Source organism: Galleria mellonella, unplaced genomic scaffold (genome assembly GCF_026898425.1).
Source record: "Galleria mellonella isolate WM207_F2 unplaced genomic scaffold, CSIRO_AGI_GalMel_v1 utg173, whole genome shotgun sequence".
NCBI classification, from domain to species: domain Eukaryota; kingdom Metazoa; phylum Arthropoda; class Insecta; order Lepidoptera; family Pyralidae; genus Galleria; species Galleria mellonella.
The window spans coordinates 7,508,368-7,528,127 of NW_026442016.1; the positions used below are offsets into that span (position 1 = coordinate 7,508,368).

Sequence of the window (19,760 nt, forward strand, 5' to 3'; positions counted from 1 at the left end):
GGTTGTTGGCCGAAGGAAACAATGCAGAATTTATAAATCAATAAATGAATAAATAAAAATAATATCGTATACCAAGCCAACGTGTTTTTTTTTTAATGGGTCACAATCAAATGGCATCCTTGCCTGCGCTATCGGTATACCCTGACGGTGCACCAGTGAGAGATGATAGGTAAGGATGAAACAGGTCAGTTGGACCATAGTGACGAATTCGTAAAGAATTAATCAAGATGGTTTCCAGGGATAATCGCGTGGAGGTCGACCTGATAGGGTACATTGCTGGCAATGGAGCTGTTAGATTTCCACTACTCACAGCCCTCTTTCCCCAGCCAACGTGGTTATTAGGCTATGTGTTCTTATTGTAAGAAGATACTATCTGGCAGTAGAACGATAATGTATGATTATGGATACAGTATCAGGGTCAGATATGTAGACTGTATATCATTCGATGTAGATAAATCTCTAAAATCGGAATGAAATAAGCTATGAAAATAGATGAAGTTAGAAATGATTGTGTCTCCATATACTTCTGGTGTGAAAATAAAGTTTGGCAAACCGCAATATTTTCTATAAAGTGTTGGAAAGTTTATTTTTTTTAAAGGGGAAAATAATCTTGTGGTCGAATGATAGTAAGTGATTATCGTAGACCATGGATATTGGCACGATATTATATAAATTTAGATAAACAATGTATATTGAAATAATCCTGCTTCTGTCTGAGCTGAGTTTTTACATTGCATGAAAGCTTTGTAATTTTGTTGTTATGTATGTATTTTTGTATTTATTTATCACTACCTTATAAGTAACTCGTAAAAACCTAAGTAGTGCACAAAACAGTCTAATTTGATATGGATCTAGTACTGCTTACAGGGTTCGTCAAGGTCGAACTGCAAGTCACTCTAAGATTGTTTACTTGTTTCTTACGTATATCAATGCAAAGAATTGCAAACAACTATATTTTTTATTACTAATATCAAATATATAAATAATTTTCACCTTGAACATATCACGTTATAATGCGACGTTTTTTTAAAGTATGTGTGTAAGAACATAATAGTAAATTTAAACACATTCCGAAGTGAAGAACATTTGTGAGAGGACATAAGTATGTAGTGTTTGATATTTTTATCATGGGGCAATATTGTGTGGGCATTGGAGCAAAGTGTGTAGTCTGTGTCAAGGTCACCCTGTTCATCTTCATGCTTAGTTGCACTAGTAAGGCGTGGCAGCCGCGTACTACACGATACTCACGATACCATGTTTAATGGTCGTAGTAGACAAAGAATTTACTTCGCAACAACATAAGTATTTGTTTATTAATCGATTGTCTAATAAATTAACTTATTTAAACAAATTGTAAAATAAATAATTTTATGGGAAGTTCTTTTTTACTTATCTATATAAATAAATATTATTTTGTTTTAATGATAGTTAAAAAGGAAAGCGAATTCCAATTTTGTTGTAACTAAGTTTGTTCGAAAACTAATACAGTCGATTTACGGTACGTAGTTTGTGTTAAAAAATGTTGAAGAGAAAAAATATTTTATTATAATAAACAATTGCAACCGCACTAATTATATCATTAACAAAATGTGGTATGTTATTTTGTAATTTTGTTCTTATAAAGGCATATCCATACAACATATTAAGTACATCTACAAAAATAGTTATTTTGATACACATGCCACTGCGATCCAAAGACAGGTGTGTTGAAACGATGGCCACTCGTCGGTCTCTAATCGCTACCAGATACCACGCGGGTTTCGCAATCACCCGGACCTTCCACTCACTCTGTATAAAATACTTTGATTAGAAGTAATTTGAACACATATCGATCACACTCATTTAGGCTGTTCACTTGCATACTCCACTATCGTAGAAATTATAAGACGTAGTATTAATACGAGTACAAATGATATGGGTTTGTTGCATAATTTATATTTTGATGTCCCGGAAATTTTCCTTATGTTATAATCCCATATTCTAATATTAATTATATAATTAACAAAGTCTATTAATCCGAGTCTAACACGTTCTTAGCTGCATTCTTCTTATGAATTCGGTATAGTCAGTTTGGACATAATTTTGTTAATATAATGTGTCAATGTCGAAATCTGTATTGCGCAGAAATGTCATCAAAAGCGACCGCTGTAACCAAAAGTAGGACAGTCAAGCAAGAATTTTAATTGTGCTCAAAGTTTATTGCGGATGAGATAAAAATATCTGTTAAATCTTCGTTTTATACATCCTGTAAGAAATTCTGAAAGGATTTAGACATTGATTTTTATTGATGGTATTAGATATACATTTTGTATTATTTGTATGAAATACACTCAATATGACATCAGCAGTAATCACGAATGTGTTATGATTACTGCAATGAAAATAATTAAATGCTAAAACAGTTAAAAAAATGTAATTGAATAATATATTAATATAGTGAAACATTTGTAATTTGCAAGGAATATTAAAATTGAGTGTAAAAAAAATCCATTTTTATTTCTCTTTATTTGCTTTTTATCTGCACTGTATTTATTAGGTACATTAAAACAAAAGATTTAGGTTACTTGTATTCAATGGACAATTGATTTATTGGACACCTGACTGTAGTCAATAGTGTGGTAGCCAATAACAAGTCCGTGGTTTGCAAAAACGATGAGGGGGGAGTCAAGGCCAGTAGTACGACATACATCCCGCCACATTCACCTTCCGTCCGCCGTTGCACCGCACTCGTAGCCGGGCCAGCCACCTACACTTACCCACCACCACTGTCAAGGCTGCCTTGCGAAATACCACTACATCAGAACGACGCACACCAGTAAACACACACAAACAACACTCTGTCTAGTTACGAGAGAGTCGCTTGTGAAAATAATGTCGCAACCAGCCATTGGCCTTCGACAGACAACTATCCTTATATCAAAAAGTTTTCATCGAATGTATTCCTTCTCTCTATATATAAATTCGCAATGAATTTCCGCATACTTATAAATCTTGCAATGGTATTCCCCCGTATATAGATAGGTACACGTTGATATGAAATTATAAAGTGGCTTTTTACCATACGATTCTTTTTTTCTTTGCCGCTTCGTAGCAATAAGGAAGCTTTCAGCTTTCCGGGTGGCTGACACTGGATGACCTTGAATAGGGAGTTTTTATTTTCACTTATTCCTTTAAAGGCGAGCTTTCAATTTGTAACTTTAATCATTATGACGGTAAATGTTTTATAGCTTCCCATACAGAGTTGGTTACTTTATTTATTATTGTCGGCTGCAAGTTTAGTTATTCGATGAAGGTGCAAACTTGCATTACAATGTATGGGTGTAATGAATTACAGAATAGAAACCACAACGCATTCAGAATTAAGTTGGCGTGAAATCGTAGAGATTTTTCTGGTAAATTATTCATGTGGCTCACGTTGGGCTAACTTTCGACGCGTTCTTGTGAAAGCCTTTCACTCTTATCATGGGAGTTGTATGTTACGTAGATATGTGTATGAATATAATTTTAGCTATGGTATGTAACTAGTAATTTATGCGGTATTGTTATGTTGCTTTTTAATATTTTTATTGTAAAAGAAGAAATTGGTAGATTCTATTGAATATAAAAATTTCCAAGTACTATAGTAATATTTATGTTGAAATTCGGACTTTGTACTTCAGAGTTACAATTACGTAGCGTGGATTTACGTGCATTGATGTAGCGGTAAGTGTGCACGCGTAACGGATGCGTTTTTAGTTTAGCTACCCGACAACGGCAGAAAGTATGTTAATGTGTGCACGATTTGAGCAACCAACCGCATACGATACGCGCCATTGCCGCCTGCTCCCGTGAGTTGGTCCCGTTGCTATTAATAATTGACCTACATCAAGAAACTTAATTTTTGTAATTAAAATAGCTCATGTATTTTATAAAATGAAGTATATACCCTTTGAAGGTTTTTTATAGGTTAAAAATAAGATAAAAATGTACCTAATGTTCATAATTTTCTTCAGAACACTTGAAATTTCTTATTTAGTTATTCTTTTGTGGCTATTTGGATAGTAGTAATATAATTTAAAGTTCTTAAATTTGTATTTGAAATAAGTAAGAATATAGCTCTTGTAAATGATACGAATATCTTGTTATTTGTACATTACGATAGAACATGACGCTGCACGGAGTGTGTCATTCATATGTTGGAAACCGGCCTTGAGTCCGGATATCTTCCAGTCTGTTTTATGGAAATACGTAATCTTCCGCTACTTTCACATTTTTAAACTTACGTTTTCGGTTATACTTACAAAGGTTCGAACATTTCGTCATAGCATTTCTTATAATTGGCTGGTGAATAAATTCCTTTCAGTCTTCAAATATGTAAAAAAATGTGTACTAATTTGTTTTTAAAATAATTTGTAAACTGTTGTTTATTAATTCTGCGTGCTCTTCGCTGGGTTACGGTATTCTGAGATTGATGTAATAAAGATATTCTCACTGAATACTATATCCCTGTAATTATTATCTTTAATAATTTCATTGGATTCTGGTTTTCTAAGTCCAAACCTTTCCAACGTCATAATTTAAATTCGCTCGTGCAAAATATTACACACTTCGGCTTTTTATTGTGTTACACATAAAATATGCGTCAAATATTTTTTATAACGCATTAACTAATGTATGCTGTACGAAAACTGGCTCTCATTTCCGTCATATCCCTTTAACGTCAGTAAGTAGGTGCATGGAATCCGATGTCGGTCATTGAATGTGGGCTAACAAGTGTCCGGTGATTACTAATGAACTCGCCGCGCGCGGATCCCTTCGCTAGTGTCCGCACTGTACAGCTGCGCACCTCATGAGTACATTCTGTCATCGCACACTAAATAATTTACATTATCAAAGCTATAGCCTTTGACTATATAAATTTGTAACGGTAACAAAACCTAAACGGGCAAGCACGGACACTCGTTCAAAGCGCACTGGGAGAAAGCTTTTATGGATATTGTTTTTCTCGTGTATTTATAACAACACGGAAGTCTCCATTCGTATTTTTCCCTCTGCCAATGTATAATTAAAGGTCACCAATCAAAACTTTTTTTTTATGCGCGACTATGTAGACACTAATTGCGACTCGACTAACTATAACTAAATATCACTTAATTTCCTCGAAAAAAGTGCTCCTAAAGTTCTATTCATATTTAAGAAATAATGTTTATATTGTCTCGAGCGTTAAATGCTCTAAAGAGGTTTGGAAATAATAGACTGCTGGAGTCACGTCCGATTGATCGTCAACAATGTTTGCTTAATGCTTGAATCAAGTCACGTGATTGATACATATTTGATTTTCTTTTTGAGGCGAATGCTATCGTCACTTTAATATGACGAATAAAATCAATAAAATATACAATAGTGCGTTCAGTTGATCGACTTGTGCATTAAGCGACTTGATTAAATAGATTTTTCAAACCGCGATATTTACATGCCTGTTCTAAGCTGTTTGGGTCCGTACATGAAATGGCTGTAGCAACGGAATCAAAGACAGATAGATGAAGATAGATGATGCATTTACTCAATCTATGAGAACACTAAAAATGCTACTACTAAACAACTAGTTGTAACATTACAAAATTATATATTACTAGCAAACACCTATCCGAAATATAACTTCTTTATATCTAGCATGTCTTACGCAGTATGTATAGCTTCATGGATGCAACCACTAGGCGCTGATTTAATAAGGTCACACTGTCTTGTAGGGACATTTAGGTTATCTACCCTTTACTTGGCACAGTATCATTAGCGCTCTAGACTGCGACTGGGTAAACACATAATGAGACATTTATTTAAATTTACGCCTGTGATTGTAACGGAGGCAGCGGCCGGCAAGTGGCCGCAGGGCGCAGGCGCAGACCACAGTGCGCGCCACATACCCGCACCTCGGAAGTCGTAGTCGTCGAATCGTCTGCGTCATTAGTATGCGGCCGGCCGACGCATCACAACTTTCTCGGCATTCTTACTGTACCGGAGAAATGATCGCCATCGATATATTTAACTATATTTATGTTTCATTTGATTACTCTTGTTACTTGTACAATTTTTATAGCTCGTCTAATATGATGCATATATATAAGATAAAAGTTTACCTAAACGTGTTTCAAGGTCATTTTGTGTAATCATAAACCATTCTAACTAGACTGAGTTTACTACTAATCTTTTTTTTTATATTGAAATCAACATGACCTTAATTTAAGCGATTTGGTGCAATACTGGTCTGTCGTTCGGTAAATGCACTTTTGAATGTAATAACTAATAATATATATTTTTATACCTTCTGTTCTAATTATTTTAAACTATTGCAGTTAGATATTTTTTATTTCTGATTCTGGACATAAAATAGTACAGTACTTAATAACGTTTGTATGATGATATATCGATGTATGAGAATGTATAATAGCAAAAAAGCGAATGGTTTGATTTGTAATGTATTTTTAAGTAATCAAAATGGTTATCTTTCCAGGTGGCGATGGCCGGCGACTTCATCCTCGCCGTGGCGTCGATGATGATAGCTCGCTTGCGTAGCGATGAAGTCACACTTGTCCTTAGCCAGGTATGTGCAACGGGCATTCCCGTTATTATAATTTGTAGTCAAAATAATACTGACCTAGTAATGTAAATATAGACAGATGGAGAAACGAGTAACTCAATGTATACGGAAACTAAGCGTGCCACTACCAAACTACTTGCTGACCGTGATGTTATTAAAATTATTTGCTAATAAAAACCCTTCCGCACCACACGCCTTATAAAAAAAACCATTTGTAATTTTGTCAAACGTTTACGTTTGTTCTGGGTAACATGTAGAAACACTTAATCAAAATTTAGTCCAAGCAAGCTGTTTTGTCTCTATTTATGGTCAAAAATTGATATGCACAGTACATGTATTTGCGACATTTATTTAAATCTATGCCTGTGCGTAATCATTACCGCTTCCAAAATTTGTAGTCTCCTCGTGTACAATTTCGTAATAGGTTAATTTCTTTTTTTTACATTTAATTTTGCAAAAAAAGTAACATACCATTTCGATAAATAAATATCAGAACTGGTTCGTAATATTAGCGAATATATTTTAAAAGGGAATGAGGCAGAAAGGTTCTTGAATGGCGACCCCGTACGAGCAAACGCAGTATAGGACGACATCCCATTAGATGGAATGACGACCTCAAATGTCAGAGGATGCCGCTGGCTTAGGACCATTCCTTATGGCAGACTGTGTATGAAGGAGGTCTATGTCCAGCAGTGGACAGATAATGGCAGAAATGATGATGATGATGATGTTTCAAACATAGACACAAAAATGTTAAAGACCTTATACATTTTTACCATATTATATAATTAAAATAATATGATAAAATATATAACTGATATGCTATAATATAAATAATTAACATGAATGATAGATAAAAAAAAATAGCAATAAAAATATTTAAAAAAGTAGTAATAAACATTTTATATGCGTATAAATTTTCAAATATTGTTTATATAAAAATAATATTTTGTTTAGACTATTATAAGTACTAATACATTTATACTGTGATTCATTAATATAATTTTTAATGTATCTTATAATTTATACATGATGTCAATAATGAAGTGACTTCAGATTTAGTTATGGTAATGCTATGGTATGATATCTATATCTGGTCTTGGGTGTATCTGAATATTTTGCATTACCATTCATGTTCCAATTCAAATGTAAAGCCTTAAAACTATTATATTAGTTTAGAGCGTGTTGAAGCAAGTAAGCAAGGTAAATCCATAGCATTAATATTCTTATAGTAAATCCGTAAAAACAATAAGATTTTGATCGATTGAATTATTTGTAAAAATGTATCTGAACTTCAAAGTTTTCATTATGAGCGCTAATATGCAAATATATTTTTGTAGTCCATTTCTGATAACGATAAGTAACTAATATAAAAGGAATAAAATCTTTAGTATTGCCAATTTATTTTATTTGCTTTTTATTTTATAAACCGTATTATTTTAAAGACCCTGATATAATAATGTTATTTTAAACATCCATTATTTTAAAAGTAATCCGACCCGGTTTTGCACGGATAAATAGAAAAGTTCAAAAATAATATATAGCCTGTATTATTTACTGATGATGTAGATGAAAGAATTTTTGAAACCGGTTGACTAGTTTTTGAGTTTATCTATTCCAAATAAACAATAAATTTTTTTCTCTTTGTGATAAAATTAGTAGAGATTTATTAAATTTCTCTATAACTTATTTCCAGGTGGTAACAGACCTAGTGCAGGGCGAGTTCATGCAGCTTGGCAGTAAGGAGACTGAAAACGAGCGGTTTGCACATTACCTCACAAAGACCTACAGGAAAACAGCATCACTAATTGCCAATTCTGTAAAAGCGGTAATTGCATACCTATTTATTTTAATTTGGCATTGCATATTCAAGATGTGTTTGAATGCATTTACGAAATATTTGACACGAACATTTGTCATGACAATAGTCAAGTCCATGTCATGACATTTATAGATAAGGACGATATTCAAGTTGATTGTGTTTTTCGTACATAGCTATGATTTGCATAGACAAGCATAGCATACGTTCTACGATAAGGAAAATGTTTTTTGTTACTTTTTTACAAAAGTTTGAAATTTTTATAAGTAAACGTTAGACAGAGTATATAAGATCTTATTAATTAGTACGCAATCTTATCTATTTTTCCATATAAATAGTATTAATATATTAATAAACATTTTAATATCTCATAATAATCTACTGACAATATTATAAAAGTAATAACGCTTTGTATTAGTTGTCTAAGTCATTATTTTCAGTTGTTTTAATAACTGATCAAAAACGATATTCATATATGTACGTACGTATGTGAGCTTTCTTTGTCGCTTATAGCGATTAAACTATTTTAATGATTTTGACGAATGAAATATCACACAATTTGTCGTAATGTCGTCAACATATTATAGACTAAAGGCATATATCGATTATCAAAGAAAAAATATAATACAATTAAATATTAAAACCTGTGGTGAAATATTACCTCGAGGATCTTTAAGTGTAGGTACCAAAAATATATAACACATTCAAATTAAAATATGGTTTTTAATTTAAAAATGGAATGCTTACCAAATACGAATAATGTAATGACGCAATGCGATGTCGAAGCCAACATGCAACGTGAAATCGTTTACTTCAATGACCGTAGATGTACGCCTACACAATTCATGTAATTGTTTCAATTTTACACAGTCTACTGAAGATGGCATCGTTACGGCTTTGTCGGTTTAAATAAAGACATTGAAATAGGTAGTAAATAGGATTAACTATTGAATAGTAAATGTGCCAGTTAATTTCATTGAACAATTTTAAATATTCTTAAAATATTATTTTTTTATATGTAACGTTGGGTTATGAGGGATTAAATCTTAAGTTAATATTAGGCATTTTAAAAATTTTAGTCTTGCTAATTAATGAAAAATAAACGTAAAACAAGAATAGCCTTCAATACGTATACGTACGGGTATACGTCCATTTCTTTTTTTATACCACAAAGGTGGCAAACAAGCATACAGCCTGTCTGATGAAAAACGATCACTGTAGCCTTTGAATGCCTGCAATACTAGGGCTATCACTTCCGTGTTGTCAACCCTGAAGAAGCCTTAATGCACCCATTTTGAATTATTCCATACTTCAGTTTCTAGGGTAAGCCTAGATAGGGAACTTATTCCACAGCCTGAGCGTTCGCGGGAGAAAATTCCTATAAAAATATTATATCATTGCAAATATCAAACAATCACAATTATGGTCTACCTAATAGTGGTTATTCTAGCCTATGTAAGCCTGTAATATCAGGTTTATTGCGAGTGCCTTGTTTATTTGAAAAAAACTTTTACTCCTGATTTGAAAAACCTCAATCTATCTCTTGAGAAAACCTTGGTTGGGTGCTCATTCCTAACCTAAGAGTTCAGAACCAAAGTAAAACGATAAAACCTCGAAGGTCACGAAATTGTTATGTCTGGACAGCTCTTGATACTTTACCAAGTTTTACTTGACTAGGCTGATTGTGCATGTTCTTTCCATTAGTTTATTCCGGTGTTATTATGTTCTTGTCGGGAACAGTTTCACCCTTATATGGTAGATATTCTACTTATACCAAGCGCTTCACTTCATTATTTCTTATACAAATTACTTATATATAATAATAATAGCGAGCAAACAATAGTGCTATCACATTCGTTTAATATTAGTTCTTTTAAGGCATTATTTAATTGAATTTTTAGCATTGAGTTTGAATTATCGGTCAAGCCAGAAGCCAGGGTTGCCAGTAGTTGCCACACTTGGCAAGCGGGTTGACATGTCGCAGTTAGGCTTTAGTGATGTTTAAAAAGGAACGCTGCTAAACATCCCTCGACCATTATATTTTCTTAGCCTCCTATTACGACACCCACGGGAAAGGAGGGGGTGGTCCATTTTATGCCGGAATGACATGGCAAACATAATATGGATGATATAATAAAAGGACGGTTATCCTGATAAAAGTTTAATAATAATATAATTATTATAATTTTTTACAACTTGTAATAGGCGATTTTCTGAAAAGCTCGTTCTTTAAAAAAGTTAGCTCGTTATTGTTGATGAATTTCTAGAGTCGCTGTTCAGACATTATTGATCTAAGCAAATAATGTTTCACATGGAAAAGAATATTGACTTTTTTATTTCAGACAATCAATATGACGATATGTCGGGCAAAGTTAATAAATTTGTTTTTCAAAATCAGTAATGACTACAAACAAAATATGAAAAAACAGTATTTAGTCTTTTAAATATCACCGAAGCTCTATAAACTTAACAAATTTTACGTCGGTGTCAAATAAACAACGCAATAAGTGTACAAGGTTAAGAATAATGTTATATGCCTAATGTTACACAATATACGTTATGAATAATTTAATTAACTTCTTTGTCACGACTTGATTATCTTCTATAATTCAATATGAAAATCAATTAGAAGCCTTATAATTACAGATTTTTTTCAAATCAAAGGAATGTAGCCTACTCATCTTCAATAGTAATTGCTTGCCATTACGAAAGTTCCATGTATAAAAGTTAAAAAGAATTGATTTAAAATTCGAATCCTCTTAAAATAACTAATAAAATATTTTGTTAAAAATGTACATTAGCGTCCTCTTTATTAATAATCCGTTTGGGCTATTTGTTTTTTATGCAACTTAGAATGGCAATCAAGCTGACGTCCTACCTGATGGAAAGTAGTTGGTAACCGTCGCTTATAGACATAAACAGTACCATAGACATAACAGAATATACTATTTTGCCTATGATACGCCCCATGCGTTGCCTTTTCTAAGGAATAAGGTGTTACGCCTTTGTTCCCTGTAAATTTGCTGCCATATCCCACCTTTAAATTTAAACACAGTCGTGCAAAGACAACTGCTTCACGGTAGAAACACGAACGTGACAAAAGTAACCAAGCAAACGACTTTTATGAAAAATCCCTCTGGTATATATGTTGCTCACTGTTGATTGCAAAATGTTCTAATATAGTAGATATTTTCCTTTTTTCAGTAGTGATGTTTGTTATAGGTGGCCCTACTTAGTGGCGCGGATGAGAGCACGTGCGAGCTGGCGTTCCAGTACGGACGCAACCTCGGTCTCTCGTTCCAATTGGTGGATGACTTGCTGGACTTTGTGTCGTCGGCACAAGCCATGGGCAAACCCACAGCCGCTGACCTCAAACTAGGACTGGCCACTGCTCCTGTATTGTTCGCTTGTGAAAAGGTATATTATATTTTTATGTTTTGATATTATCACAGTGTAAGAAAGGGCCAGTGGTAGAACGTCTTTCGTATGTCTCAAACGAAACTCAAACTCTTATCTGACAATTCGGGATACGTTGCGTTATATAGACGTGTCCGTAATACGACTGTTGGAACGTGTTCTTTAGGCTTACCTCTTATCTATAAAAACTAAAAACTCCTATAAACCTTCTTTAACTATTACTGTGTTTTGTCACTTTCATTCAAATTGAGAATTTAGCACAAAAGCAAGAAACAAAACAGTTTAATAACTAAAGTAGGTTTGACGTTGCTATGAATAAGGGAGTCAGTTGTTAATAATGTGTGTTAATTACTTATAAAATATCTAAATCAGCGTGTTATATAATTAATTAAGTGTATTTTTTATTCTTATAAAAATTATGTTATAAACTTTATTATTTAATTAATGTTTGTATATTAATAAAACAAGCAGTTGTAAGTAATTATAAACAAATCTGTATAAGAAATATACCGCTCATCTTCTATTATTGATTGCTACTTTAGATTTTATCAAGGATTTACTTTATTTTCCATGTAAATAAAATGTAGCTCTAATATTAGTATATATTTTTTTTCTATTTGTAAATAGTATTTGCTAGTAGTAGCAGTATTCGTTGTCTGGCGAATATTTGAATACAAAATATGACGTCCTGATTCGAGGATCAGGTATTGTCTGATTTTGTGCTATTTATTATATATTTAGCTGTATTATTTTATAAAAGGTACAAGGTAGGGACATCTTGCGCAATGTATATTCCGTGATCCCAGGCCCTCTAGACATGTGAGAAGCGAATTCGTCGATGGAATTGACATCTCTAGCGAGTCGTTGTGAGTTGGAATGAGTCATTCGACGTTGCTATTTCTGTCTATCTCACGGATTTGCTAGCAATGTCGATTCCATCGACGAATTCGTTTGCCACTAATAACAGGATATTTGAAGTCTAAAACTCTATTAATTAAACATCGGACCAATTTCAATGTTTAAGAAATACTAATCGGCTAATTAACTTCAATGTTTAATAAAAACTAAACAGCTGTAGCCTATTTCAGTCACTGCGACACACTTGGTGAAAACATATTTCCATACTTTTTCTTTTGTTTTATATTAAAAAAAAGTGTAAATAATTTGATTGTATAAACTCATTTGTTAATTTACGTGTGTCATAAGTGGCTCAAATAAAGTGTTTATCTATCTATCTATCTATTTAATCGGTGATTTCCTTGTTTGTATAGTATCCAGAACTAAATCCGATGATAATGAGGCGATTCCAAGAGGCGGGCGACGTGGAGAAGGCTTTTGAGTTGGTGCACAAGTCGCGAGGACTCGAACAGACACGCTTCCTGGCGCGCAAGCACGGCGCTGAGGCAGCGCGCCTAGCCGCCGAGCTAGCAGACTCTCCCTACCAGAAGGGGCTTGTTGTCACCACCGACCTTGTGCTCAATAGGATCAAATAGCACCTCACCATCCCAACAATAGATAATGTATTCTAAGTGTTCACGGTTCAGGTTCGACCCCATTTTCGGTTTGAACTTCGAATCCACATTTTCAAAGTAATTTTTGGACTACACTCGACTACTCCTAAGAGTACTTTGAAAATATTAGTACCTGTCTTGTGTACCCTTTAGCGGAGTCTAAAGGTTTAGAGACACTACAGTTTTGATGGCCTTCGTTGTGAAGGTGGTAATGTGTGAGACGTAGTAATAAATGAGTATGCAGCGGTTGGGCGGCCGGGCTAGTGCGGCAGTGCGGACGATGTGCCTCGACCTTGTATATGGCGAGATATTATCATAGATATTTTACGTCAAGTTATATGTGCCCTGATAAATATATGCATTATATTCAATATACATATAAAATGTATGTAGTTTTATTACGATATAATCAGTCAGACTGACCTATTGTCGACGTCGCTCGCGCGGCTTATTAAAAATTATATTACGTATAGCATTATGTGTAGTAATTTATACGAAGATATTTGTATGTACCTATCCTTTTTTTTTTATATGTATCCTTAACTTTTGTGACCTGATTTATTTTAAGATTTTCCATGAGAATACTTTAAATATCTTGTACTATCTACGATTATTATAAAAAGATGCTCGTAAGCGTGTACATGACAACTCGTTACCAAATACCACTGTACATGTGTACAATATGCTCAATTGTTATTTGTGTCTGATATATACTCTTGTGTCACTGAGTAATCTGTTGTCACATGATAATGTACATAAAGAGTATAATAATCCTTTCTATATCTTCGTTCCTTTATGTTTGTATCGTGCAATTTTATAGGTCTAGTGTTAGAAGTACCTGTGTTCAGTGCACAAAAAGCATTCATCAATCATTCAAAATAGTGTTCATGACGAAATTTTAACAGTGTAGATATCTCCTGCTCGAGTTCGGCTGTTCGTTGTTATACGTGTAAATAAATACTGGAGTCATTGGATAAGTTACCCAAGTTTTATTTTCAAAACCAATTACCTCAATTTCTTTAGTGTACACATACTAGTGGTGTATTTGCTCTGTTATAGAATTAAATTGTAGGTTTTATTAGGCCGCACAATATTTAGGAAAAAATTGTTAAAGCCGTTAGAAATTAATAAAGGAATGATATTAGTTAAATTTATATATACAGAATGAAATCAAAATTATTCACAGCCTTTTAAGGGAGTGTTCTATTAATGAAACTGAACATTTTTTTCATTAGCGAAAGAAACATGGGTTGGAAATCGACAAAACAATTTGAGCCTTTCATACGAACTTGACAATTGTTGCGCACATATACTAAATTATTATTATATAAAATGACAAACATTTTATTACATCCTTGTTTTAAATGGTAAAATGTTATCTTTCATCAGTAAAACACTCCCTAAAAAGGATATAAACGATTTTGATTTAACTCTGTTCTAGTATTTGTAAATAATCGAAATTTTTCAGTGTTACTGACAAAAAAAATATCGAGGTATGGTAGGATACCTAACATGCACCAATAGCGCAGTATTTTAATACTTTTTCTTAAAGTTCTAATTTTAAATAAAATATTAGTCACTAATAAGGTAACATAGGGTAAAGCTGGAATAATGTCTGGCGCCAAAAGTCGTGGGTTTTGGTTTTATGAAACTATAAGGAAAACAAATATAAATAAGTGGCTCACCGTAGATTCCTGTAGTTTTATGAAACCGAATTTACATTTCTTTTAACAATGATACATCACCAAATATCTTTAATGTATGAACAAAATTTTTGTATAATAATAAAACTCCTAAAGGTGATTGTCAGCTTCAATGGATTGAATAGTTTGTTTTTGTACATTAAATGTAATGAAAATGGGAGTCAATGAATTTTATTTATATATTGTGTAGCCTTGTACGTAGTCCGTATCATTTGTAAATATTGTACTCTGTAAAATGCTAAATCATGAATAATTTTTAATATAAATATTAGTTACAAAATATTGTTTTATTTAATTTTGCCATTGTGGCTGTTCACCCCAATATATTACGGATGCATTCACGCATCAGTAATATATTGGGAAGCTAAAGTACTGAGTTAGATGATTATAAGCGTTATATTTGATTTAGTTGAAGTCTTAGTAAATGCGATATCGTGACTCGTCAATAAATGGCGTTTCCTCGTGTGCAGTTTCGTGTTAAGAAGGTAAAATACAGTATATCCTACGAATTGAATTGTCTTATTTTGTTGTTGCTTTCTACATGTTGAAAAAGTAGGAACTACAATCGATGCTAGTATCTCACTTTTATTTATTTATTTATTCTTTATTGACCACATTACAAAAAATGTCTGGTACAAAAGGCGGACTTAATACTATATAGCATTCTCTCCCAGTCAACCTTTGGCTGACTTTTATTTTTATTAGAGATATATTTTATTATGCGGTGAAAAAAATTACAACACATACAATTATGTAACTACATTATTTTCATAACTAGAGTATATTACTAGCAATGAGACCCCATAACTAACAACCTTTAAACCCCGCCCCCCCCCCCCCCCACCTTGCGTGAAAGTGTCACCATTCCTTTTCACTCCTAGGAAGTTAAAGAGGCGGCTACAGGGTATAGCATTATATATTGGTACAAAAGTCTGTTTTATGGTTTAAAAATGACGTAAAGTTGCTATATGACACGAAAAAATGGAGTATGAATATATAAAAATTAAAATACATAGTATGTTTCCTTGTAGTCCAATAGGTATGCACGATAACGTAAGTACTTTATACATATGTCTATGCACAATAAATTATTATTATTATTATTGAATTAGGATCCATTAAGACGTAGTAGTGTGTTGATCAGATAACCCGACAGCTTATTTGTTAATCCATGTTAATTTTGATTTGACTTTATATGCTGAGAGGTCCTTATATAAAAAAACTTCGAAGATAGGTGGGGGATATTTATTTTTATGTCTTTATATATTTTCAAGGCATTTTTTTCTATGCACAACCACGCTTTGGAATCAGGTTCCAGCAGCTGTATTTCCGAACCGATACGACATTGCAATCTTCGAGAATAGAAAACAGCATATTATTCCTTTTTAAAAGGTTTTTTTTACAACACAGGGGGCAAACGAGCATCGGCTCACCTGATGGTAAGTGACTACCGCCGCCCATGATCATCCACAACACCTACGGCATTGCAGGTGTGCTGCCGGCCTTTTAAAAAGGAATATGCTCTTTTCTTGAAGGTTATGTTGTCGTATCGGTTTGGAAATACTGCTGCTGGCAGTTGATTCCAAAGAATGGTTGTGCGTGGGAGAAAGTGCCTTGAAAAACGCACGGTGGTGGGCCGCCACTCGTCCAGAGGGTTGGGATGAAATTTTAGTTTATGGCGGGTTGTACGATGGTGAAAATCAGTAGCAGGTATCAATCCGAACAATTCTTCAGAGCACTGCCCATGACAAATTCGGTAGAAGATGCACAGAGATGCAACATCTTTATGCAGTTTCAGTGAGTCGAGTCGGACAGTAAGGCGCCAATCGTCAACAATTCGAGCTGCCCGACTTTGAATGCGGTCTAACGGAAGGCGTTGGTACTGTGGCGCTCCTGCCTACAGGTGAGAACAGTTTTCCATACGTGGCCTTACTTGAGCTTTATACAGTTTCAGGCGGTGTTCCGGCGTGAAATACCGTATTACCCTATTGAGTTCCCCCAACTTTTTGGAAGCTATCTTAGCTTTTTCCTCCAAATGACCGCAAAACTGGTCGTCGCTAGATACACTGACGCCAAGAATTTCCACTCGACTTATTATCGAGGGAAGTGCCCTGAAAGTGAGGAGATACGACAAAGGGCGTCTTTTTTGCGGTGAACGCGCAGACTTGTGTCTTCTTAGGGTTGAAGTGTACAAGATTGCATTCGCCCCAGATCGAAACTTGATCGAGTGAAGTTTCGATTTCAGAAATTTGTGTATCACTTTTTTCTTTTGTTAGTTTTTTTTTTAATATTATTTGTTAAAGAACCTCAAAAATACATTATATTATTCTTTGTTCGTTAGCGTTCAGATAAGTAATACACAAAAACACCAAAGCTCGAACAAGTATACATCAAACAATTATATTGCAAATATGTTGATATGAATTTTAACAAAATTATCATCTGTTCATTTTCATATTATGCTTCCATTCAACATTGCAGCATAAGGCCAGTTTAAAGGTACGGATGTCTGCTAAATAACGAAGGTCACATGTACGCGTTGCCTACCTTCCTTTTTTAAAAGGAGAAAGATGAATATAGCGTCATTTTGATACGAACTACAACGTGACCTATTTCCGTAGAAATAACTTACTTTTCTTGGTATGTGTATGAATGCAATAGGAGTTTATCCTGCGTGTTGAGCTTGTTTGCGACGATCGATTGCCCGCGCCCGGCACCGCCAGTACGAGTCGAATGCCAACTGAAAAATGACAGGTATATAACAAGTATGTTTAAGTAAAAGTACGTACATATTCTATGAGTACTTTTTTAAGCTGATAAGTCGTTTAGTGTTGTGGTTTGATTAAAATTGTCTAGCGATGGAATTTATGGTGTTTATAATTTGGAACATATAATTATGTTATGTGGAAGTAAATGTAGAGTGTATATATATATATATATATATATATATATATATATATATATATATATATATATATATATATATATATATATATATTCTTAAAAACTACTGAAGTTTTTTATGGGCTATTTATTATGGGTTATCTATTTTTTATTTTTTTAAAAGATCTCTAACAAAGCTAAGAGAAACAGTCACCAGACGCAGCTAATCGATTTTTAATGTAACTAATCTAAAATTTGCACTACTATGAAACATCAGCGTATAAACTGCAATAACAAATAAATACCTTAGGCCTTAGGAAGAAATTGCATAAGAGATACTGTAATATTCATGGTGCTATACATATCTATATGTATTATTATTATATTATTATCTATATTGTAATATCGGTGACGGTTACCACATTTCATCAATTGTGGGATACTTAGATATTTCTCATGCCTACTTGTAAATTTTTTTTATATACATATCAACATAAGTTCATCTCGTATACTCTTGATGTTTTAAATTCGTCTAGTTAATGGAATGCAATCTACGTAGCTACTAGTACAACTTATTTACAAGTACATACGGTTTTTTTTTGTTAGATGAAAATGGTATGGCAACCCCATCCGCGCCAACGGGATACGCTGACGGTGCACCAATGAAGGGTGATCGATAAGAATGAAAACAGGCCAGTTAGCCTATCATGATGAATTCATCATGAAGAATTAATCATGATAGTTTTCACGGGGAACCGCGTGGAGATCGACCTGGTTAGGTATATTGCTAGCAATGGGATTTTTAGTCTCCATTACTAACAATACCTTTCCCCCCAACAAAGTACATACGGATTAGCCTATTGAAACATAAGAACGTGACCTCACCCCATTCTCGTGCGGGATATCACTGTAGATATATATGTAAATTGGCAAATATGCGAATAAATATACCTTTCCCTCTAATATCGATTAAAGATAAAATACGCTCGACCTTTTTGTTGGGTTTTTATAAGCATGGAATATTGACATTTATGTAATTTAATCGATAGTTGAGTAATCTCTTAGTGATGATCTTTTATTAAAATTTTAGTGTTTTGTCTATATCATTTTTGTTACCATTACAAGTAGATATACCTTTGATTACAGACTATAGTCCTTAATGTAGTCTAGACTGTTACTATGTTATTATAATAACATAGTTACCCATTATAATGTGTTAGTCGAAAAAAGGTTTAAGACATAAAAAAATTCATCAATTTCTCTACAAAAGAACAAATGTATGACCTAGTTTGCTGTTATTTATCTAGCTTACCTATTCAAGTCGAACCTACTAACATTTTTACTTCTACAATAGACTATGATTTGACAAGTTTTTGAGTATCCAATATTTGATTGAACAAATATCAGAAGTAGATTTGCCGCGCTACAGTAAAAGTGTCTTAAAAGTGATATTTTTGAGTGTAAATAATATATAGGTATAATTTTAATATTTAGAAATTTAAGTATATATTTCTACAAATAATTTTCTAATATAGATTATCATAATATTTGTATTTCAATTTACTGTCTTATTGAAAAATGTTTTATTATTTATACATGCGACTTGATTCAAAACGTTCTTCTCAGGCATATTTATAAAATGTACGATCGCGTGTTTAAATTTACATTTTTCAATAAAGTGAGTGGAACAAAGTATAAATATTTTAAATAATATTCTATAATCGCTATAATGACGTTTCATCAAGAAGTCTCAATACAAACAATAAATTTTAATTTTCTAATAGATTAATAAATTGAGATAGGTATCTATCAATCTAGCTACTCAATGAAGTGGAAGCAATTGGTAAGCT

The 19,760-nt window shown here is 33.3% G+C and overlaps 1 protein-coding gene across 1 annotated transcript in view; it reads left to right on the forward strand.

Moving 5' to 3' along the window:
- Positions 1-14,551, forward strand: part of LOC113515495 (all trans-polyprenyl-diphosphate synthase PDSS1) — a 62,298-nt gene extending 47,747 nt beyond the window's left edge. Inside the window, exons 5-8 of the mRNA XM_026899722.3 lie at positions 6,491-6,580; positions 8,274-8,405; positions 11,619-11,813; positions 13,085-14,551. Of these exons, the coding sequence (XP_026755523.2) occupies positions 6,491-6,580; positions 8,274-8,405; positions 11,619-11,813; positions 13,085-13,306 (639 nt within the window). The 3' untranslated portion in view covers positions 13,307-14,551. The remainder of the gene's footprint in view (positions 1-6,490; positions 6,581-8,273; positions 8,406-11,618; positions 11,814-13,084) is intronic.
- Positions 14,552-19,760: the final 5,209 nt, after the last annotated feature.